Here is a 25,936-nt window from a genome sequence, read left to right as displayed (position 1 = left end):
AAAAGACCATTACAGTACTTGAAGGATGAGATGATGGGGGGAATGAACCAGGATGTTTAGCTGTATCAGAGGAGAGAAGGGGACATACATGAAAGATATTATGAAGGTAAAATTGAGAGGATATTTCAATATATTCGATTTCAGGGAGAGATGAAAAAACATGAGGAGTTGTAGATGACACCTAAGTTGTAAACCAGTGAAACTGGGGTGATAGTGGAATGAGAGGAAAGAAGTAGAGGAACTGAATTATAGACAGAGTTTAGATAGGTAAATGAGGAAAGATATATCTGTCAGACAGCATGGGCTTGTTTATAGATAATAGGGAAGCAGCAAGTAGACAGGGAGAGATTGAAGATTAATAAGAATATTGTTTATAGAGGAGACCATCATCTACTGGACAAGATTGAATTGAATGAGATAATTTATATGTAAAAAAGGGGTTTTCCTTGTCACTTTCTAACTTGGAGTCAGGATCCTTTTGTTCCTACCTGTGTTGTCATGAGTAGACATTTATCTTTCAGCTTTAATTTCTTTAGATTATCTATATATTTGCCTGTGTAAATATATGCACATGTCTGGGTGTATAGCTATAAATATACGCATATATATGTACACACACATAAATTCTCACAGACAGACAGACAGACACACACACACACACACACAGGTACCACCTTATTGGATTGTTCTGAGAGAAACTCTTTGCAGACCTTAAATCATTGTATAGATTTGACAGTATTAAGATTATTCACAAAATGGCTGCTTTTTGATAGTACAGGTCTTCATGGGAGTGAGAGTGTATTTGGAAAGCTTAGCTTTAATTAAGAGTCGAGCTTCCTCTTATACTCGAAGAGAAGAGGAAAGAAGAAAGAATGGATAAATGATATTGATAAGTTTTGAGGAAGGGAGAAAAGAATAGATTAACAATCTGAAAGGGAAAGTGATTTTAGCAAGCTAAACATTTTTATATTTTGATAACTTTTGTCTACAGAGTTTAGGGAACGTGAGTATAGTGATATCTAAATATTTTAGGACAGATTATTAAGGAAAGTTTTTTGGTATAACCTGACTCTACTTAAGCAATTTTCTTTAATTTTTTTTTTTTTTGCTATGATCCTTCATTATATTTTTTTCACTGGAATAACTTTTTTTTTATATTTGCTAGGTGATTACATCAGCATTTTAAAATTAAAATCATTGAGACTTATAAGGAATTTTTTGGTAGGGTTTTTTTGGGGGGAAGGTTGTTTGTTTTACAAATTTCCATTGAAAATAATGAGATTCTGCTGATGCAAGTAGTAGTGAAAGTATTGCAACAAAATTTTTAAAAATAACTTATGCAGTTGCATCATTGTCTATCTAATTATTAGAGAAGAATAAATGGAAGTCAGAATGGTGCAATAATTCTTTTAGAGAACTGCCTATTTTTTAAACACATAAAATTTAAAATAACATTTTCTTTCTAAAATTTGTGGGTGGGAAAATTTCAAATTCTTTGTTATGCATAGTTTATAGAATTGGCCTTTGAATCAGGGACACAAAAGAGCTCAAATTCTGCCCCAGATAAATTGGGCAAGTCACTTCACCTCTCTCTGCCTCTACTTCCTCATCTGTAAAAGGAAGATAAGAATAGCACTTACTTCCAGGGTTATTCTGAGAATGAAATGAATTAATATACATGAAGATTTTTGCATATCTCTCAAGTGTTTATAGAAATACGAGCTATTATTATTATTATTATTATTATTATTATTTTACAGTGAGTGGCAGGGTAAAAAAAAAGTTTCAGAAGAGTAATCACCTTACATTAGCTTTTCCTTTAAGTCCATTAATATGTCCATAATAAAGTCCATTAATATTAAATTTTTAAAAATAATATTTTAAAATCACATTGTACCTAAAGTATTATTTTGAAAAAAATTACAATCTTTTAAAGTACAGTAACAAAAGAATGAAAAATGTTAATTATTTTCATAGTGATTGTCTTAAATGAAGTATTGTTTAAATTAAGTCATATTGGTTATATTTGCTATTTCCCATGTATTAAAATTCTTTGGATCTCTGTATTGTGATAATTTTTTCTAGAAACAGTAAGACTTGTAATAATTTTTCTTATGTTAATAAGTGTTAATAAAATGTAATCAAGTGAGCTATTATTTTTAAATAAGTGAGCCATTATAATTTTAGTATATACAATATAATTATTTCACTTCCCTTTTTATTTACTAGTTATTATTTTAACATTTATTTAAAGTAGTGACTTAATTTTGGCTATAAAATGAACTAAAGCAGTGATGGACAACCTTTTGAGCTTGGTGTGTCAAAATTCACCAAAAAACCAAGCATAACTTAAGTGATATGTCACTTTGAGAAAAAAAGCATAATTTAGCGATATTTATAGTTTAAATAACAAAAATGTATAATTGTAATATATAACTATATTTAATAAACCAAAATAGGTAAATTAATATAGGTAGAATTGTCATCTATAGTTCATAGAGTGTCTATACTACAATATAGCAAATGTTTCATCCTCGACATGTGGCCCCATATTTCTCTGTATGTGGCCGCCTGTCATTGAAAATGACTGCGTGTATCAGTGCTGACACGTGTGTCATAGGTTTGCCATCACTGAACTAAAATATTTTAAACTGTTTTGACATTTTGAATAGGGCAAAATAGATTTCCTTTATTTCTGTAAGTATAAAGGCCTTAGTTGTGTTACTTATAGTTTCAGTCTCATATGTGTGTGCATTAGTATGTGTGTTTATGTGCACACAAATCCACATACTTGATTATACTAGGTGATAACAAACATTTAAAAATATATTTTAAGTGACTTTTTTTGTTTTGTTATTTTTTAATATAGAAAGACTATTAAAGTCTTTTAAAAACCCTTGGCTAATCGTGGAGCTATTTAACATGCAAATCATTTTAAAATAAATGGATAGCAATGATATATTAGTTGAAAATTGGGTCTTATTTTAAATTTAAAAGAAAAATTGCCTTTTTAAATACAGGGCTCTAATCCGTCCACTTCCAAGTCAACAGATGTTTGAACATGTGAAGAAGAGGCATCGTGTACTATTTCTTTATGTTGGAGGAGAATCACCTTTAAAGGTTTGAAATGAAGATAAATTTTGAATACCAAGTTAAAACTTGTTTTGTCACATTTTGAGTAAGTCATAGTTATTATAGCATACTGAATTCTAAAATATCCTTGCAAGAAATCTTGATTCTAGATATTTAGAAAAATAGGCATTATAAAATGTATGCATTTATAAACTTTTCCTAAATATTAGAATCTAATTTCTTGCTTCATATTTTTGGAATATCTGAAAATAGTTTTTGTAAGTATTAAGTAGCTGATCTGTTTCCTAAGGTCATAAATCTTTAATGGAAAATTATCGTAAAAGCAAACTTAATACAATACTCTTATTCTTCAAATGAGAAAATTGAAGTCTGCAATAATCAGTAGAGGTGAGATTTGAACACAAGCATTTGATTATAGAACCAGAGTTCTTTATTCCTATTGCTTGACTAATTGTATCCTATTGTGCCAGTATACCAAATATTTCTCTTTTTTATGATTGTTAGTTAATATGCTTGCTTTTAACTTTCAATTTATTTAGTCCTATAAGTAAAGTAAGAATATTTTCTTGGTTTTCATTATTTCTGGCTTTTGCTTATCTTAGAAATGAGGAAACAGATGAGCGATACCTTAGGTAGATTCACTATTTTCCCATTTAGGGAATTACTTCTGTTTTGGGAGTGTACTACTTACCCCTTAGAGAGAGAAAGTAGAGGAGGACTTTGGCATAACATAATCTTGGTATGATCTTGGTATGCAGGCCTTGGGATGGAGGACTAATGTTGATATATACTATATCCAAAAACAGAACAATCAAACAATGAATAGGCACTTAAGCAATTACTCTATACTAGGCACCATGCTAGGCACTGAAGAGATATAAAGCTCCTCTCTTTAAGAAGCTTATTTTCTGGGGGCAGCTGGGTAGCTCAGTGGATTGAGAACCATGCCTAGAGATGGGAAGTCCTAGGATCAAATCTGGCCTCAGACACTTCCCAGCTGTGTGACCCTGGGTAAGTCACTTGACCCCCATTGCCTACCCTTACCACTCTTCCACCTAGGAGCCAATACACAGTAATGACTCCAAGACGGAAGGGAAGGTAAGCGTTTTTTAAAAAAAATAAAATAAAATAAAAAAGAAGCTTATTTTCTACCGGGGAGATGAAATAAATAAGCATATACAAAACGTACACAAAGCAAATATGAGGTAATTTGTTATGAGAAAGAAAAGGCAACAGCTGAGGGGATCAGAAAAAAACCTCATATAGAAGATGTCCTTTGAATCGAGTCTTAAAGGAAACCAAGAGTTCCAAAAACTACAGAGGTGAAGAGGGAGAGCTTTTCAACCATGGGAAAACAGATGCAAAACATACAAGAAGGAAGTTTGTTCAGAATCAGGAACAAGAAGGCCAACAAAGCTGAAACATAAGAGTGAGTAGCAAGAATATTGACTAATATGGGAGAAAAGGTAGGTAGTATAGGGTGAAGTTGTGAAGAACTATAAATGCGAGTCAGGAAGTTTATATCTGATGTTACGGGGATAACTAGGGAGCCACTGAAATTTATTAAGTATGTATATATATTTGGGAGTGAGGCGATACATACTCACCCTTCCCCTGCTTTGATAAAATCATTTTGGCTGCTATGTAAAGAATGAATTAGAATAAGGAAGAGATTTGAAGTTGGTAGAATGATTAGGAAGCTGTTGCAATAGTCTAGATGTATTATAAGGACCTCAACTGACATGGTGGCTGTGAGAGTATAGAGAAGGGCCTTTATGCAAGAGCTAGTATTATAAAAATGATAGGACTTAACCAGTCTTTTTGCTCTGTGGTTCCAGTGAGAGTGAGGAATGAAGGATGACACCATGATTACAAATGTGGATTACTGGAAGGCCAGTGATACCTTTGACTAAAATGGAAGAGAGGAGAGATAGGTTTTATGGGGAAAATAGAATTTTTTTTTGGTTTTATTTTGTTTTTGGACATGTAGAGTTTTAGATATCCATGAACCATCCATTTTGAAATATCTTTAGGTAGTTGGAATTGGAAATCAAAAGAATGACTAGAACTGAAGCTAATAATATATGGTTTGCTGTAATGATAATTGTTCCTTTAAAAAGGTGGAGGAACCAGTGAGGGTAACTGCTATTTTAGAAATGACACTGGGGCAACTAAGTGGCTCAGTGGATTGAGAGCCAGGCCCAGAGATGGGAGGTCCTGGGTTCAAATCTGGCCTCAGAGACTTCCTTAACTGTGTGACCTTGAGTAAGACACTTAACCCCTATTGCCTAGCCCTTACAACTCTTGTGCCTTGGAACCAATATGCAGTATTGGTTCCAAGATGGAAAGTAAGGGTTTAAAAAAAAAAAAAAAGAAATGACACTCACTAGCAAGGAACAATAGGTTGTTTAAGCAGAGAAAGTAAGGTGTGGCCATTCCATTTCAGAGTTTGTGATGAGAAGTCAAGGAAAGCTAGGGCTTAGCTTTAATATCTATTCTAGCTTTTAAAAAAATGAAGATTTCAAAGGTTTTATAATCCAATCTCCTAAAATTCTACAGAGAATGTCAACTAGGAAAAGCTGAAAAGCTCTCAAGAACAAAATTCTGAAAATATAAAGCAAAAAGAATTAGGGAGGAATAGTTTTTAAAAACTGAAAATCAGAATTTATTGACCAACTTAGATATTTGAAAGTTATGTACAAAAAATGAAGGCAAGGTTTTATCATATATATATGTAAAAAAGCAAGATGAGATCATATCAGAAGCACTCAAAAAGCTCAAAATGAGGCACAAAAAGGTAAATCTTTGTTTTTATTTTTCATTTAGACATATTGGAGAAAAGGAAGAATAGGATTGCTACTTGGGGGAAGATAAAATTATATAATTCCATCTAATTATACACATTATATTCCATCTATATAATTCCATATATACATCCATATAATTCCATATAATTATAATTTATAATGGCAAGAATCCAGAACTATCTTACCTATATTCTTTTATACAGAAAATAATCTTTGAGTTAGAAGGGAAATACCAAAGATGGTGAATGATAATTTGACACTCGAAAGAAGTAGGCTTATAATAAGAGAGATGAATTCAAGAAACTGGACCCAAATAATAAGTCTCTGGGCAAAGTCTTTGGCAGATATTTTTGCTCTTGTATTATTAGTGATCTTTGAAAGATTGTAGAAATAAAGAAAGATTTTGTAGACTTGAAGAAGGGCAAATTTTGTCCTAATTTTCAAAACAAGATAGATTATTAGAAGAATATGAATCTATAAACTATAGACAAATGTACTTGATTTTAATTCCTGGCAAAAGTTTAAAATATTTTATTAAAGATAGTTATTGAACATTTATAAATGAAAGTAGATGACATAAACCACAGAGAGATGACTGATGGATAACAGATTAAGGCTACAAAAAGATCTCAAATTTTAAAAATTAGGCTGAATCTATTTAGATTAAATTTAATAGGGAAAAATCTAAAGTTTTACATTTATAAAATGTGGAAATTGAACTAGAGATAACCTCTCATCTTTTTCCTAATTCTTATTTATGATCATGAAGAATATTTAAGTGTGTTCAGTTTGGTACCAGAGGGCAGAACTAGGCTAGCAGTAATGTATGGAAGTGTGTATTTGGTCATTTAAAAGAACATCTTCCTATCAATTAGAGCTATCCAAATGTGGAATGGGCTGTCATGAGAAGAAATTGAGTCTCTTCAAGCAAAGGGTGATAGCAATATGTTGTACTATAGAGGAATTTCTTCTCAGGTTCAAAGTTGGATTTGGATAGTCTCCAAAATCCTTTGAAATTCTGACCATTTGGGGATTAAATTTTATCCCACTATAATACAGATGTAGATTATCATATGAAGGGTGGGTGTGAGTCTGGGAGAGGTCTCAAAAACAGTTTCAATTCAAGACTTAACATTCGTACAAGATTATTTCTTGAACAGGTCAGTTCAAATTCTTGAACATGGGAGTTATATAATAAAATTGATAGTTTAGAGAGATTTGTCTAATATCTGTATACAAAGTATATCAGAAATTCTGGATATTCTGATTGTAGGAAATTATGAATCTTTTTTTAGTAATTTAGTTTGCAAGGTAATGGTGGTATGGAAATTTTGGTTTTGATTTCTGAGCAAACAAAGGGGGAAAGGTTTAATCTTATAAGTATTTCAAAGAGAAACATGATCAAGCTTGTTGACAATGTGAGAGATGAAAGAGGAGTTGGATAATTCTGTGATTTCAAGCTTTGGTGAGTAAGAGAATAGTGGTGATGGTGTCATTGATAAAAATGGAGAGGGGGCAGCTGGGTAGCTCAGTGGATTGAGAGCCAGGCCTAGAGACCTGAGGTCCTAGGTTCAAATCTGGCCTCAGACACTTCCCAGCTGTGTGACCCTGGGCAAGTCACTTGACCCCCATTGCCTACCCTTACCACTCTTCTGCCTTGGAGCCAATACAGAGTTTTGGCTCCAAGACAGAAAATAAGGGTTAAAAAAAATGGAGAAAAAAATAATTATAAGAGATACCCTGTTTGTAAGAAGGGAGAGGTAAGAGGATAATTAATTTAGTGATTCGTGAGTTGATTTTTTTACTGTATATTGCTTCTAAGACACAGAAGAGCAATAAGGACTAGGCAATGAGAGTTAAGTGACTTGCCCAGGATCACACAGCTAGGGCATGTTATTATAAGGAGTTTTATTTAGTTTATTCTGTCTCATAAAGAGCCAAAATGTTGTGTTAAAGGAAGGTTTAGAAATATCACGCTGTCTCCTTTAAGAAACCAGAGCAGATAGCTCTCTCCCTCCATCATGTTAAGAGGCCTATTGATAAAAGAAAGAGGCAGTTGGAGTTCTGGGTCCAGTCTTTCTGACTTCCTTGGAAGCAGGTTGCTGGGTCAGTCTCTCAGAGAAAGAAGATATATTAGTAACTTTTTAGACCTTTACTTTGAGAGTTGGAGATAAACAGACTAAGCTGAGTGTTTTATATATTACTTTAGGAGTTAATAGCATAGTTTAATTAGATAGAAATATTATTATAAATAGCTTAGAGTATTTTAAGGAGGTCTACTTTGTAGGCAAGAAGAAGCTATAAAGAAAGCAAGCCAGTTTTGGGAGAGAGGGTTTATTTAGAAATATTAGAATAAGGTTAAGAGATTCCTGTCCTGTTCCTAACTCCTAGTTTCCTATTTCCTATATTTCTTTCCTTACTTCTACTAGAAATAAATAAGAGTTGTATTAAGCTGATTCCGGCTTTCCATCAACAGCCTGCAAATAGTTTAATCCATGACAGTTTTAGTTGATTATAACAGCTGGGTATTACCAGTTGGCTATCAATACTCCATACCAACATTAGATCAGTTATACTTATAACAGCTTGGGTTTCAACATACCAGCTATTATTTGACTAAAACAGGCATGAGTTAGTTGATTTTGAGGTAGAGCAAACCTAGGAAGTAACCAAAAATATAGGATAGTATCCTGAATGAGCGTTGAGAGAAAACATCAAAGTTCTAAATGTATTTGCGGGGTCTCCAGAGTTGAAAGCAAGATGTAGAAAGGGAACTTTGATAGGGTATGAAAAAGTAGCAGTTCAGGATATAAGAGAAAAACCAGGAAACATTCTATCATTTCCATCTAAGAAGAATATTTTAAGTATGAGTTTGTTTTTAACTCAGAGATACAATTGGTTGAGAAGAACTTAAGAGAGTCATTAATAAATTTTGAGATAAAATTTTTATAGAGTTTTGGTAGGGGTAGAAAAGATTTCATAGAAATTAAATGATAACTAGAAAGAGTAAAAGAATCTAGTAAAATAGTTTTTCTTTTTATGTCACTTGGTATTTTCATTTAAATTATAACTTGAAAACATAAAAAAGAAAAAATAATCCAAATGGGAGTACAATTTTCCTTGAATAGTAAAATAATGAAATTAATGGAGTTGGTTTGATATGTTCAAAGGCCACAAGAAATATGATTTCAGTAGGATGCTTGAACATCTTAAATTGTGGTCTTTATCATGAGCATTACCCAAAATGAAAATCTTAAATGTAATTGCAGCTTATATTGATTGTTAAATCTGATGCAAAGGATGAGGAGAAAAAGAATTTTTTTTAAACCCATACTTTCTGCCTTAGTAACAACTCTAAGACAGAAGGGCAAGAATATGGCTAACTGACTTGCCCAGGGTCACAAAGCTAAGAAGTGTCTGAGGTCAGATTTGAACCCAGGTCCTCCCAATGCCAAGCCTGGCACTCTCCACTATGCCACTTAACTGGCTCAGAGTTTAAAAGAACTTGTCAAAATACTCCAGTATCAAATGTTTCTCGGACTCTGGTCACTTCGGTGGAGAGATCTGCATGGGGAAAATGGTGAAAAAATACACTGGGAAAGATGACTTAAGATTAAGAATGAAATAAACCAATAGCCCGGAAATGGCAAAGAAATTTCACAACTTTGTACCACGAATATTTTTTTCAAAAAAAGGATCAGAAGGCACTGGACATGGCAAGCACTGAAGAGTAATTCAATAAAAGACTTTGATTGCACTGATAGGCAATGGCTGACTACTGATGTGTTCATCATATCAGAATAAATTTATAGTTGAGTTTCTAAAACAAAAGTCAAAACTGACAACAATTTTGGAGAGGGGGAGGGAAGGATATGAATATGATAATGTGTGCAAGAACATCTACAGCCTGTACTATGTATTAACTTCAGAAAACAAATGAAGAAAAAAAAAAACCATGAAAACAGTTACCACTATTTTCTACAGAATTTTAAGTACTACGAAAGAATCCCCATAACAAAGAAACGCTCAGAAACTGCCTGAGCCAGCAAAATCTGACATCTTTTTTTTTTTTTTTTTTTTTTTTTTTTAAATTTTAAATCCGTAACTTCTGTGTATTGACTTATAGGTGGAAGATTGGTAAGGGTAGGCAATGGGGGTCAAGTGACTTGCCCAGGGTCACACAGCTGGGAAGTGTCTGAGGCCGGATTTGAACCTAGGACCTCCTGTCTCTAGGCCTGGCTTTCAATCCACTGGGCTACCCAGCTGCCCCCGAAATCTGACATCTTTCCCAGATGGAGACAAGTGAATATGGGTTTAAAATTTTTTTTTTTGCAAAACCTTACTGAGGAAGATGGTTGAAGTTTATGAGCAATTCAATCCTATGATGACCAGGAAAGAAATTGAGTCAATAGTAAAAGTGAGAGGTAATTGATAAGCATTACCTCCATTTGTCTCTAAGAAATGATGATATCCAAACAACAGTTTACAGCATTTTTTGTGTCACCCTCTGAGAGTTTTCAAAGGAAAGTGATAAAAATTGCAAAGGATTAGATCAGGGGTCGGCAACGTATGGCTCTCGAGCCATATCTGGCTCTTTTGAGGGCCATATCTGGCTCTTTCTGCAGGAGCCATAAAGTCAATTTTTTTTTTTTCAGGCACTGTTACAGGAGTACACACTGAGCACTCTATGGCTCTCACAAAATTACATTTTAAAAAATGTGGCGTTTATGGCTCTCACGGCCAAAAAGGTTGCCGACCCCTGGATTAGATGATAATTAGCACTATTGGAACCAGTTCCCCTATTTGAAAAGATCATAGGTCAGAATATGTAAATACTGTTTGATTTGATGATGAGTTAATGCTTAGGGCTTGTAATGGAGTTATTTTTTTGGAAAAACAATGCATGGATAATTGGGTCTTATAAATCTATGGGACTTGTGGCAGATCTATTATCTCACATTTATAGCAAAGTATGCCTAACATTTTGATAGTAAAAGGCTATTTACTACGAGGGTGGTACCATACTTGAATTCAGGAGACAACTTTTTTTAAAGATGAATCACTTTCTAAAAAACTAAAATATTATCTTCTTAGTTGTTTATCTGCAGTGATGTGGTTAATGACTGTGATGGTCACTATACATCCATTTCATTTTTTATTTTTATTTGTAATTAATTAATTTAATTAATTTAGAATATTTTCCATAGTTACATGATTCATATTTTTTCCCGCCCCTCCTCTGTCTCCCTCCCATAGCCAGTAAGCAATTCAACTGGGTTTTACCTGTGTCATTGATCAAGACCTATTTCCATATTATTAATATTTGTAGTAGAGTGATCATTTAGAGTCTACATCCCCAATCATAGCCCCATCGAACCATGTGATCAAGGAAATGTTTTTCTTCTGTGTTTCTACTCCCACAGTTCTTTCTCTGGATGTGGATAGCATTCTTTCTCATAAATCCCTCAGAATTTTCCTGTATCATTGCTGTCCAATTCATTTTAAATCAATTTGTGAATCTCTTGATTCATGTCCTTCTTTCCTGTATTAGATTGTTAGATTGAATTTGTTCTCTGTTATGAGTTAAGTAAATATTAGTCTCTAAATATACATGTTATGTTGACTTAAATACTGATTATGAATTTGAAAATGGGATTAAAGTGAAGTAAATTTGGCATGTGTTTTATGAATCATGAAGATCATTGTAATAATTCAGTTGTTTTAATTTTTTAAATGCTATTTTGGATGGAAATTTTGATATTCTCGTATCCTAACCAGTATATTAAAATGAGTATTTAAAAAGTAATCATTTGGAAGACCTAGTTATACTTTAATCTTAGTGTAATTTATAATAGTAATATCTTTTAACATATAGTTTCTATGTACCCACAAAAAAATACAAAATAATACTCTTTTTTTCTATTATAAATGTTTCTATAGGAGAAATACATAGAAGTCGCTTCCGAATTAATTGTTTATACCTACTTCTTCTCAGCCTCAGAAGAGGTTATACCTGAGGTATGTGACTTTTTAATACATTTTATAGCTTTTTTAATGAGCTTATTTTTTTTTTTTTTGTAATGGCAACTTTTTTGTTGGACTGAATTCTTAAGTTGTATTATGAATAAAGATATCCTGAGTATTGAGAAGAATCAGTAGGGGAGAGTTAATCCCATCTTCACAGAACCCAGAAATGGTAGTTGAAAATACAGTAAGATATGACTATTAACCAATCACACATTAGAAATAAAATTAATTTTAGTAACCAGCTTGTTCACATCATAGCTATCAATACATTGCCATTCTCAGCAAATCAGCTATTTGGTTTTAAATGTATTCTTTCCATTCAACTTTCATTGATTATATGTATATCTATACATATACTCAGTACACGTAGACATATATCTATGGGTATATACACACACAACATACATAATGGATTACATAGATATTATTTCAGAAGTTCTTTGAAAACAGACCAATATGAATAAAGTACAGAGAGATAAATTGTTGACAATAAAGGTAGAAATGACAATGTAATTTGTGATTTTAGACTCAGAACTTATATCCAAGCATCTATTACATTAGGAACTACCACATTTTCAACAGAAATAATGTTTGAGAGAAAGATTCATATTATGTTAACTCATAGTTTTTATTTTCCAGGCTAATTTTTTTTTGGTCCGGACTTATTATTTTATCAGTTTCCTGAAAAGGAAACTGTCTACCAAAGCAGATCAGGAACTATTCTGCAATTTATAGCTTTAGAAAGTTGCTTGAGGACACTGAAAAGTAAGTGACTTTTCCAGGGTCATACAACCAGTATGTGTTAGAGATGAGGTTTAGACCAGTTATATTTAACACCAAGTCCATCTCTATCCTCTATGTATGTTCACTCTCAAGTTAAAAAATTATAATAATTTTAGACTTTTCATATTTAAAATTCATGATTTATTTTAAGAACATTATATTTTAATACTTTATTAGAAATTTACTAGTTGTTACTATATTTGCAGTGTACTTAATATTCATTTTATAACAACTAGTAAAGTTCAGTTCAATATTAAGCACACACTATGTAAACAAATACCCTCAATGCTGAGACTGTAAATAGTACCAATTTTTTTTTCTACTCAAGGTGCCTTATAATCTTCTAGGGGAGGAGATAAGGAGATATACAAAGAAAATTAGAATATAGTGGGTTAAAGGGAAGATCTAGAAAAATAGTTTAGGCATATTTGAAGGACTCTTTTTTTTCCCTAGAAAAATATAGTTACAATCATATAAGAAGAGTCAATGATGAAAATAATATTTATTATGACTAAATTGTCCTCCAATCAACTTTGTTAAAAGACAAGAAAACAAAAACTTTATTGATATTTTGCATAACCATCTTGATGATAGGCATAATAATCCTAAGCTATTGAAAACTTTTAGAGACTGTAGTTAGAGACTGTAGAGACATGATCAGTTTACAAAAAACTTTTTAAGTGACTTTTCTCAGTGCAAAACTTTTTATTAAAGTTCTTTAAAAAGTTGCACTAGTTGATTTAATTCCCATTCAATTTACTACATCACTAAAAAAAACCCAACGAACTTTGCATTTATCTTACAAAACTAAAACCCCTCAAAATTTACACATATCTTCTCATTATGCTACAGTTTTGCAAGGTAAAATCTGTAAAATTATATTTTCCCTTGATTGTTTTATTACTGCATCGTTATTTAAATATAATCCTAGAGTTATTTTAAAGGCAGTTATTTTTATATAAGCTACTAGCTACTTACAAAGTGATAATATGACAAAATAATAGTTGTTGACAAGATTTATCTCATCTTTTAAAAAATCATTGATATCTTTGTTTTTATATCATGTTCATTTTTCAGTAAATCTTTTAGCACATACCAAGCAATTCATCCATATACAAGAATAAAAAATGAGGTAGGGGAAGAGAAAATTGCTCAGAGAGCTTGGCCATGATTACATTTTGTGTTCAATTTTATGTTAATGTCATTTCTATTTCCATTGTGGAAATTTCAATTACTATGTATATTGGTTTTTTAAAATTTTGTTTTGTTTTGTTTTGACATTTTTAAAAATTATATATGTATATATTTTAGTATGATTTACTTAACTTTTATTTCATAAATCTTTTATAAAACTTCATAAATCTTTCTATAAGTTTCTGTATTCATTTCACTCATCATTTTTTACAGTGCCATATATTGCATTACATTTATATGTATCAGTGTTGAGTCTTTTCCTCACTCAATATGCATCTCCTTTTCTTTTCTTCCCTTCCTTCCTTCCTTCCTTCCTTCCTTCATTTCTTCCTTTCTTCCTCCCCCCACACACACTTTCTTTCTATCTTTGACTCTTAGGGTATAGCTTCACAGTGCAGTATCTCTGGGTCAAAAGGATATGGACATTTAATTTGGAGTCAAGAAGACTCAATTTCAAATCCTCCCTTCTGACATCTACTAAGTTTTTAATTCTGAGCAGGTCATTTAATCTCTCTTAGCTTTAGTTTTCCTTTTCTGAGAATCAAATGAGATAATATGGAATGCTTTAAAGACCTTAAAGTGGTGTATAAATTTTAGCTATTATTGTTGCTATTTCTTAACATATTACTAACTTCTTTATAGAATGACTGGACCAATTCACAGTTCCATCAACAGTATATTACTAATGCCTGTTTTTCTATAGCCATCCCATCATTGACTATTGCCACTAAAATTTTTAATTGTATGCAAATTTGTAAAGTGGTAAGTTAGATTGAGTGATGAGATGTTCACAGAATTTAAATTGATTTTCTTTTGGTAGATCTTCAAAATTTTTTTGATAATAAGAGCTCTTCTTAATAGTTGTGAAATGATAGTCACAAATTTTTTCAATGATTAAGGTTTGAAATTTCTGATTTTTTTAGTATGTAACCCTGAATGAGATGCCTGCTGTTCTTGTTTTCAAAGATGAAACTTATTTTGTATATGATGGTAAGTACATAATTTTGCATGTAATTTATAACACAATTTGATTAGAATAAATTTTTTTCTAAATGTAAAAAATTCTTCAGAATCCCAATAAATTGAATAGACTTAAAATACAAATTCCATTTCATCAGTGCAAGATATAAAGATAACTTAGCTTTAACAGAATTGTGGTTTGAAACAAAATTTAACAAGCCTTAAAAAATTGCTTACTTATTTTTATTTATTGACCCATCAAATATTATTTTTACAAGATACACAGGGAAAAGGAGTGGAAGAGTTAAACGTTGTCAAGTGATTGACTTCACTTGAAGAATATGACTTAATACATGAATAAGTTAATTGCACAATTCCATAGGCTTTTATTATTTAAGCTTTGTTTAACGCTATTTTGAATTTTTAAATAAAAAATTATTATATCACTTATTTGATGATAGCCTAATTAATATGAATATATATTGACATATTTTTCATATAAATAGGAAGGTTAATTCTAAGATTATGATAGAAATATACACTTTCAGATTTTCTATTTAAAGAACTACAAGATGACAAATCAGTAATCAAAAATGCTTCAGAAATTAACTTTTTTTTCCCACAAGAATTCTTCCTAACATTTACTTTTTTACTTTTTTATTATTTATTTTTTTCAAAAAACCCTTACCTTCCATCTTGGTATTAATAAAATGTATTGGTTCCAAGTCAGAAAAGGGGTAAAGGCTAGGTAATGAGGGTTAAGTGACTTGCCCAGGGTCACACAGCTAGGACTTCTCTGAGGTCAGATTTGAACCCAGGACCTCCAATCTTTGGGCCTGACTCAATATACTCAGCCACCTAGCTGCCCCCTATTTAGTTTTTTAGTAGAAAGAAGGACATTGTATTTAAACCTAGTTTTTCTTGGTGGCTATCTAAATGATTTCTCTGTCCCATTTTTCCTTCTTTTCTTCATATGATCTCCCCATCCCCAATATAAAATACTGTTTTGAATTTTCGAGGTATTTTGTAAATAATTCAATTTGGAATCTTCTGGAGGTTGTTTCTTTGAAAGATAGCCTGCTATAAGATTTCACCTTTTATATAGTTTGAGCATATTATCTTCAACAGTCAATCTATCTCTCTTTACACAACAGCATTTTTTTTTATTGATTTGGGGGGTAAACTTTTAATTTAGGAAGATCTGGGTTCAAAGTGTGTTCCTAACTTATGGGAAAATCACCTATTCTATAGATTTTCTAGACAATTCTTTGTAACCAAGTTAGAAAAATTTCTTATCTACACTGGTTAATAGATTTTCCAAACCAGAAGTACTCTATCTGGATAAAATTATGACCAGACTATATTCACCTATAACCCTCTCCCCTAGTAATTTATTTTTTGTACCCCTTTGGATTATTCCCCCAACTTAAACTTGCATTTTGGATTTCCTCAGGAAACTACTACCCCTAATACAGATATTGGTTTGGTACACATCCCTAAGGTTAAAGCTCACCAGCCTCCACTGATGTTTTTACCTTTGATATATAGCCTGGAGACAATCAGCTTGAAACAGAGGCACCGACTGAAATGTTATAATAAGAAAGGTAGCAAGAAAGGCACCTCTCCCAATAATACATGCTACATCATTAGAAAGAATGGATGTCAATAAAATCTCTAAGTGGAGAAGTACACTTTCAGGGACCTTTTACTGCTGTATTTCCCAAGATCTTCTTTGAAGTCTCTTAGGCTGCTTCTCATGCTTCTCTGCTAGGCTTCCAGGGTGCTTTATCATGATTTTTCCCCTATTTTTAGCTTTCTACTCAGTTAAAATCCTCACTTAGCCTATTCTTCTTCACTTTGAGAAAGGACTAGAACCTATATATACACTATGATCAGAAGGGATCTTGGCTTTGGGTCCTGTTATCTCCTGAACAGGATACTACATTTCATGTTTTAGATTGTTGATTCTTCTCAGTAACTCAAATGGACTCCACAGCTTTAGCTTTTCCTATAAATAATACTGTATTTTAAAACTAAGTTAATATATGACCCTTAAGAATCCTTATGTACAAATTAGTTGCTCCCATTTCTGTTTAATTATTGATACCACTGCTCTAAAGTTCTATCCTTGGCCCACTTCTTTTTCTTCTTCTTTAGTAATCACAATTGGATTTTTATATTTAGTTATATCTATATTGATGACTTAAATATCTGTATCTGTAACCCTGATCTCTTCTTTAAAGACATCTCCAACCAATTGATAGGTTTCCTAACATGTCCTTTTCTTTCTCCCTAATTCATCCCCTTCTTCCAACTATTCTCCCTTCCCAGTTACACAGGTTTAAAGTCAGCCTGCTTTGGCTGAAGAATTCTTGTTATCCTTCAAGAATTATCACAAGAACCACTTGCTGTGGAAGCTTCTCTGATCCCCTCAATTAAATGTTCTTTTTGTTTAAAATTTCCAGGTAGAATTTTTATCTCTTTGTGCACATTATTTTATGCTTTTTTACTCCTAAATATATATAATATAGATGTTATTTCACTTTTTCCTTCTAACAAAGACTATAAGCTCCTTGAGAATAATTAATATTGTCTTTTTTAAAATATGTATATCTGGGGGCAGCTGGGTAGCTCAGTGGATTGAAAGCCAGACCTAGAGACAGGAGGTCTTAGGTTCAAATCTGACCTCAGACACTGCTCAGCTATGTGACTCTGGGCAAGTCACTTGACCCCCATTGCTTGCCTACCCTTACCACTCTTCTGCCTTGGAGCCAATACACAGTATTGACTCCAAGGTGGAAGGTAAATGTTTTATAATATCCTGAGTGCTTACATAGTATCTTGGAAGTAGCAAATTAAAAAAAAATGTTGATGGAATGAAGATAAATGAAGAGGTGATTAATAATTGATATCATGATTGAACTTTTCATTGCTACCATATTAATTATGGAGGGATGAATTGAGGTTTTATAATTACCTTCATTTCTGAATAAATCTTTTCTCCTTCCTGATATAGCAGACTGTCTTTTAGTAAAAAATAGGGAGGAAAAAGAGGTATAATAGTTCAGCAGAATTAACCAGAACATTGCTAAGTTTGATAGTTTATTCTGTGTTCCCTAACTTTATTGCTTCCCTTGAGCAAAAGAATAAGAGAATTATATTTTCTCATTACTGTTCCAGTATGAAGCTTAGTCATTTTAGTTGCACAGCTTTCAGTTTCATTTTGATTGTTATTCCTTACATTGTTTTATTGCATCAAATGTTTTCTGGATTTGCATATTTAATTCTGCTTTAGTTCATACAACTCTTCCCATAATTGTATGAATTTCCATTTGTTGTTTTGCATAGCATCTCACATAGTCTTTCTAGAAGTTAGTTGGAAGTTATTTGTATTGTGCTCTGCATTTCTGAAATATTGGAATATTATCACTCTTAAAAGTCACAGTTTTAATTGTGATGTAATTTAGTTTCTTAATGAGCTTTTAAAAATTATACTTTTTTTAGTAAATAAAAAGGAAGTGATCTTTAAAAAATTTTTTATTTAAGTTATGACCTCAGAAGGTAGATAATTAAAAGCGCATTTTACTTTTTTAATTTTTTAATTAAATGACATTCTAAGTAAGAAGATATTTTGAAACATATTTTTGGTAACAATGGTAAAGTATATTTTCACCTTTTTAAATTTTGTTTCCTTTTTAAATGTATATGTTAAAAATAATTAAAATATGCTTACTCTCATCCTAATTTTTTTTTAAAGAATATGAAGATGGAGATCTTAAATCCTGGGTCAACAGAGAGCGATTTCAGAATTATCTTACTGTGGATGGCTTTACCCTCTATGAACTTACAGAGACAGGTAAAATATATAACTGCAGCATATATATTTTTGTTGATTTAATAATTCTGAGAAAATTAGTTTTAGACTTAGAGCCAAAGGGGATCTTAGCAGTCTTTTGGTCTGTCTTCTCATTTTACACATGAAAAAGCAGAAACATTGAGAGAATATATATACATTAATTAAGGAACATCACATAGTAAGTGGTAGAACTAAGATTCAAAATGAGACCTTCTGACTAGAAATCCAGCTCTCTTTTTATTATACCATCTGAATCCTAGTTTTATTTCCTTTGGAATAGAAGTTGTTTTTATTGGCTTTATAAAATGAAAATTAGAATTAGCTCTGTACAGATAACTATATTTTATAGAATTGGACAATATACTTAGCAAACTCTTTTTGACAGTTCAAAATAATTCTAGTACATTGATAAATAAATAGCCAAAGAAGAAACTTTGTATAAAAAATGTTTTGATGGTCTGTTGTCACCTTTTACACATTATAGTTGATTCAGAAGTGAGAGGGGGATTGTTGTTCAGTCCTTTATTTGTATCCAACTCTTCATGATTCCATGGACCATGCCTGCCTATGGGGCTTTCTTGGCAACAATACTGGAGTGGTTTGTTGTTTCCTTTCTCAGTGGATCCTTTTTCCAGACAATAAGAGGTTAAGCCTAAGGTGAAACAGCTATTAAGTGTTTGAGGACAGATTTGTACACAGACCTTCCAGCCATTCTATACTAGCCACTTAGCTGCCTCCTGGAATGTACAAAAATGGGCAGCCATTTTCTGTAGGTACAAAAAAGCAGTTTACCACTTTGGAACTCAGAACCTGCCAAAGCAGTCCTGGGCATGTGCCAAGGTGACAGTTAGAGACAGGGTATAAATTGAGGTCCTCAGATCCCTCAGGGACTCATTCTTCTCCTTGGGTTAGGGAGACAGGAGGTGACAGTCTGGGCCCTAGGAGGTGACAGTTTGGGCCCCGGGAGGTGGGAAGTTTTGATATAGGCAGACAGGCAGGGTCAACCTTTATTGCTAGCCATGTCAGACACCTTTTATTGGCATAGTCAATAAGCTTTATTTCCATTCAAGATTATTCAACAAACAACAAGAATTTCAACAGCATCTGACCCAGGGATTTCATGGCCTTGGGCTCAGCACCAAATAGGTCCAGAGTAAGAGGGAGAACCCCAAAGTCCTTTGAACTCTGTTCCTTAGGGAACATCTTCATTTTCAATATTTATTTAGACTTACAACACTTTACGCAAGATTTTTAAGGGTATCCATCACCTACTCTTCTCCCAATTTACCTACCCTTCAATTTACTAACTAAACCCAGTTTAATCTCTATGCCTATAGTGATCCTTAAAAGGCTAACAACTTACTTTGATGACAAGATCCTGATAACATCTTTAACTGGTCATAGCCATTTCAAACTAGTGCTAACCCTTAAATATAACCAAAGGTTTCAGGAATCAACATTCTACTTCCTGGTTACCTTCTACCTAACTGACTACCAGAGACTGGTCTCTAAGGCTTGTGGTTAGCAAGAGAATTCTCACTCTTAAAGGAGGCTTAGCCCAGTTGGTGTGGGGAACAAATCTTATTCCCATATCAAGCTGTGGTTTGGACTTCATCTGAGTTATCCCAAATACCACTAAGCCCCCTACTGGTCATAACACTCCTAGACATACAGAGTTGAAGTGGCTTGAACAGAATCACAGCTAGGAAATGTCATATCTGAGGCTTTTCCTCAGTACTCCAGGAATAGTGCTCCTAACTCCTGAAGCTATAGCTGCCTCTTTAACTTAAAGGTTTTAAAAATCTTGATTCAGAGGTATAGTAGCCTGAGCAGATTATGCCTTACCTCTGTTACCTTACTAAAAGAAAGCTGTTGACATTTTAAGAGTATAATAATGTCATATTTACATTGTACTTTGCCGTTTACATAGCACTTTCCTCACAAAGTATACATGAATGTAATTATAAATATTAATTATCTTTATTTTAGAGATGAAGAAAGTAGCCCCTTTCTTAAGTTTGAGTAACTACCATTCTCACCAGATTGTTGAATTTCAGCACTAGGACTTGAATCCAAGTCTTTTGACTCCAAATGCAGTGTACTTTATAATATGTTGTGCATCTATCTAATTACACATCTAATCTAAAAAGCATTTTTGTTTGAGACTCTGACCTGCCAAATACCAAACTGATACCTTAGTAGCTCTTTTCTGCGAGACCCTGACATTCAAAAGTGCAGAATATAGGAAACCTTTCCCTGGGACATATGTTATGTTTTCCTGGAGGTAACTATTTTTATCTCGTGTTAATAATAATATCAAATATGTTTGTGAATTCCTTTGAGAAGCCTGTTTAAAAAAAAGATTTTTATCTCGTGTTAATAATAATAACAAATATGTTTGTGAATTCCTTTGAGAAGCCTGTAGTAAAAAAAGAGAAAGGAATCAAGGGAAGAATGTTACAGAAAAGAAAAATGAATTATATATTGAAGAGGATGGTTTTATTTTTCTAACTTTTGACATGTAACCAAAGCAAATAGCAAACAAAAGATGATATAGGAAAAAGTGAAGTACAAAGACCAATTATGTGTCATATGCATTAAATAAAATGGATTCAGAAAGATTCCAGCAGTATGCTCTAAAATATATTTTGAAAAGTTAGTGAATAAATGGAGAAGTATTCAGGTATAAAGAGAAAATGCAACCATGTTGGTGCAGATGGCAATCTGTGCTTGAACCATACTTTGTCTTACTTGTACTTTCTTTTACAGCAACTTTTCTTTCTCTTAGACTTGATACTGAAGGAAAATTTCCATATAATTAGATCTGTACTAATGTAGAATGACCTTTCTCAAGAGGTAGCACACTTACTTTCACTAAAGATCTTCAGATAGCGTATGTACAATATTGTCCAGGGATGTCACAGACTGGATTCTTTTCAGGTTGAGTTGAATCAAATGACCTCTAAAGTCCCTTCCAACTATAAGAATTTTTTATTTTGCTCCTTTCCTCCTAACTAGTCTTCAGCCTTCTGCTTTTTTCAAGATCACACTCTTATAAAACTCATTTATCCAACTTATAGCTATATGCTAGTTATACTCATATTTTTATCATCAGTCAGGAACCTGTTGCTTGAATTCCAATTTCATTGTTCCAGACACCTTCATGGAATTTTGTAATTGAGGCAAAAGATCTGGAAAATTAGGAATTAGGTAGTTGGAATATAGGCTCTTTAAGATAATTTCTAACTCTTTAAGTCTTGTGACACTAGGAAAATGATTTTAATTTTCCAAGTTTTCACATGTAACTGAGAAAAGTAGAGAAAAAAGTATTTCAAAGTAGGAAAAATAGAAAAGAATAAATTACAAAGTAGTCTAATTATGTATCATGTGAACTAAACATAATAGATTCAGGAAGGAATTGTCAGTGTGGTCTAGAATATATTTTGAGAAGCTTTAGTGGAAGAATGGAAAAGCATTCTAGTATAAAGAGAAAAACACTAAGTGGTCTTGGAGTCTGAAGGACCTGCGTATAACTGCAAATTGTCGCATTTATACTGTGTAACTTTAAGCAGCAAATCACTCCCATGGTCTCAACTATCTAATGGGGTTATTGTAAGGAAATCATAAAATGGTATGTCATTCATTTTTATATTTAAGCTTGACGTGTATAAATATTAAAAATGATAAAGGCTGGTATAAATATATATATTAGTATTTTAATTAAAGCCATGCTGATAGATAGTCATTAGACCACGCGCTTGTAAGCATTCAAAATCGCCGCCCTCGCCATTACTGTCTCCTGTCTCCTCCCAAATCTGCTGGCCAAGAGACCACTCCCTCCTAACCCAGGAGATTATAAACTCTTCCCTGCATCAAGACTTAGGCCTCCCCAAGCCCAAAAACCCGGAAACGGAAACCAGTTGGACCATGTTGGATCACGGGAAATGTAGTTTTGATACATTTCCCCTGTCCATAGAAATATATACACTTTTTAGATGGCATTTCCCAAATTTCACATTTACACATGGAAGAAATTATTTAAATTGGTGGAGAATTGAATGAAAAGATGTTTTATGTGAATTAAACAGCTGAAAAACTTGAGAGTTGCAAAATTCTTTTCATTTCTATTTCTATTCTGCCTAGTGATTTAATAAATGTTAACTGTTCTGACTATATTTGTGTGTTATTGTTAGAGAGAAATGTTTTTTAAGGTTAGGGTGGTATTTGGTGGCACTGCCATAAAAGAAGTTGAGTAGTGCACAGTAGGTTACATATAACTTCTTAGCTCAGCACTCTTTTATTCTGTCTTATTTTTCTATGATATACTTAAAATTTTACAGCATCATTTGGTGTATTTTAGTCTCATTTACATCTTAATGGTTTTACTTATTTTTTATTTTCCAACAGTTTGCTTTAATTTTCTTTTGCATTATCATATACTTGATAAACATCAGGAAACATCACCACACACTCACACACTCAAACATACACTGAGTGGTAAAGAAGTATAGAAAAAGGGGATTATATGAAACCACAAAAATCTATTACATTCATCTGGTTTGTTTTTAATAAATGTAGCATATTCAATTTAGAGGCGTCTACTTCTGAACTCCATTCTGCTCTTATTTATGCATTTTGAATGTTTTTTAAATATTCTTCCCTTCTTTCCCTCTCTCTCTCCTTCCTTCCTTCCTGCCTTTCTATCTTCTAATCCAATCCAATCTAATCCAGTTGCTAACATTTATATAACCCTTTAAGGTTTACAAAATGCCTTATAACTTATATTTCAGTTGATTCTTACAACAACCCTAAAAGGTAGGCTCTATATAGTCTTCCTTTTACAGATAGGGAACTAAGGCAGATTGAGATTAAGTGACTTGCCCAGAAACACATAGTTTATAAGTGTCCAAGGCTTGATTTGACCTCAGGGCTTATTAATTGCAGGCCAGCACTCTATCCACTGTGTAGTATATTTCCTGTTAAAATTTATACACACACACACACACACACACACACACACACACACACACACACACACCACCTCCCCATACCTTTGCTGCTCAAAAAAAAAAATGGCCTTTCATAGTAAAATTTCACTGTTTTTAAGAAATGATATTTCATATAGTTGCTTGAAATGAGAATTATCTCTTAATTATGTCTGACTTGAATCAGACAATTTTGTTTGGATTTTAGACACATTACTTAACTCATTTCCTCATTCAGTAGATATGAAAAAGTATGTCATAAATATAAAGTCACATCAGCTACAGAGAATTTAGATAAATTTAACATATTCTTTTCATTTCAGGAAAACTTATTATCATAGCAGTTATTGATGGGAAAAATGCAACAATCGAACATACCAGGTATGGTATTCATAAAAGATGTAGTTCTTTTTTTTTTTTTTTTTTAGTTTATTTATTTAATTAGTTTGGGGTATTTTGCCATGGTTGTATGAATCATGTTCTTTCCCTCCCCTCCTTTCACCCTGCTCCTACTGGAAAAACTAGAAACAGTATCGGATAGATTAGGTTTAGATCAACATCTCATACCCTACACCTAGATAAATTCAGAATAGGTTAATGACTTAAACATAAAGAAGGAAATTATAAATAGATTAGGTGAACATAGAATACTTTACCAGTCAGATCTATGAGAAGGAAAGATTTTTAAGACCAAGCAAGAGATAAAGAATATTACAAAATGTAAAAATGTATAATTTTGATTACATTTAATTAAAAAGGTTTTGTACAAACAAAACCAATACAACCAAAATTAGAAGGGAAGCAACAAATTGGGAAAATATCTTTATAGTAAAAACCTCTGGGGCAGCTGGGTAGCTCAGTGGATTGAGAGCCAGGCCTAGAGACAGGAGGTCCTAGGTTCAAATCCGGCCTCAGACACTTCCCAGCTGTGTGACCCTGGGCAAGTCACTTGACCCCCATTGTCTACCCTTACCAATCTTCCACCTATAAGTCAATACACAGACGTTAAGGGTTTAAAAAAAAAAAAAACTCTGACAAAGGTCTAATTACTCAAATTTATCAGGAGTTAAATCAGTTGTACAAAAAAATCAAGACATTCTCCAATTGATAGATGGGCAAGGGACATGAATAGGCAATTTTCAGATAAAGAAATCAAAACTATCAATAAACACATGAAAGCATATTTTAAATCTCTTATAATCAGAGAAATATAAAGCAAAACAACTCTGAGGTACCACCTCACAACTAGCAGACTGGTAATATGACAGCAAAGGAAAGTAATAAATGTTAGAGGGGATATGGCAAGATTTGGAAGGCAATTTGGAACTATGTGCAAAGGGCTTTTAAAGACTGCCTGCCCTTTGATCCAGCCATACCACTGCTGGGTTTATACCCCACAGAGATAATAAGGAAAAAGACTTTACAAAAATATTAACAGCCCCGGTCTTTGTGGCGGCAAAAAATTGGAAAATGAGGGGATACCCTTCAACTGGGGAATGGCTGAACAAATTGTTTTATTCTTCTAATAACTATGATAGTTAATACAGTTTTGAGAGTTACAAACATCATTTTTCCATATAGGAATATAAATAATTTGACCTTACTGAAGCCCTTAAAAAACTTTTTTCTCCCTCTTTCTTGTTTACCTTTTTATGTTTCTCTTGAATTTTGTATTTGGACATCAAATTTTCCATTTAGTTCTGTTCTTTACAAATACTTGGAAATCTTCTATCTTGTTGAAAGCCCATACTTTCCCCTAGAAGTATATAGTCGGTTTTGATGGGTAGGTGATCCTTGGTTGTAGACCCAATTCTCTTGCCTTTCTGAATATCATATTCCAAGCCTTGCTTTCATTTAGTGTAGAGGCTACCAGATCCTGTGTAATCCTGATTGGTGTTCCTTGATATATGAATTTTCTCTTTCTGGCTTCTTGCAATATTTTCTCCTTAGCTTGGAAGCTTTTGAATTTGGCAGTGACATTCCTGGAGGTTGTTTTTTGAGGATTTAATGTAGAGCATGATCAATGGACTCTTTCAATGTCTATTTTGCCCACTTGTTCAAGAATATCAGGGCAGCTTTCTTGGATAATTTCTTGTAGAATTATGTCAAGATTTCTTTTTATTTCCCGGATTTTAGGTAGGCCTATGATTCTCAAATTGTCTCTTCTAGACCTGTTTTCCAAGTCTTTCATTTCTCAGTGAGATATTTCATTTTTCCTTTTAATTTGGTAT

At 32.8% G+C, this 25,936-nt stretch overlaps 1 protein-coding gene across 1 annotated transcript in view; it reads left to right on the top strand.

The window, feature by feature from the left end:
* TMX3 (thioredoxin related transmembrane protein 3) overlaps positions 1-25,936 on the top strand; it is a 93,714-nt gene that overhangs the window by 46,783 nt on the left and 20,995 nt on the right. The window contains exons 6-10 of the mRNA XM_044683317.1: positions 3,021-3,120; positions 11,841-11,918; positions 14,828-14,894; positions 18,622-18,720; positions 24,029-24,086. Of these exons, the coding sequence (XP_044539252.1) occupies positions 3,021-3,120; positions 11,841-11,918; positions 14,828-14,894; positions 18,622-18,720; positions 24,029-24,086 (402 nt within the window). The remainder of the gene's footprint in view (positions 1-3,020; positions 3,121-11,840; positions 11,919-14,827; positions 14,895-18,621; positions 18,721-24,028; positions 24,087-25,936) is intronic.

Source organism: Gracilinanus agilis, chromosome 1 (assembly GCF_016433145.1).
Source record: "Gracilinanus agilis isolate LMUSP501 chromosome 1, AgileGrace, whole genome shotgun sequence".
Classification (NCBI taxonomy): Eukaryota; Metazoa; Chordata; class Mammalia; order Didelphimorphia; family Didelphidae; genus Gracilinanus; species Gracilinanus agilis.
The sequence above is the reverse complement of the archived record's forward strand: the minus strand, read 5'-3'. Positions and strand labels throughout refer to the sequence as shown.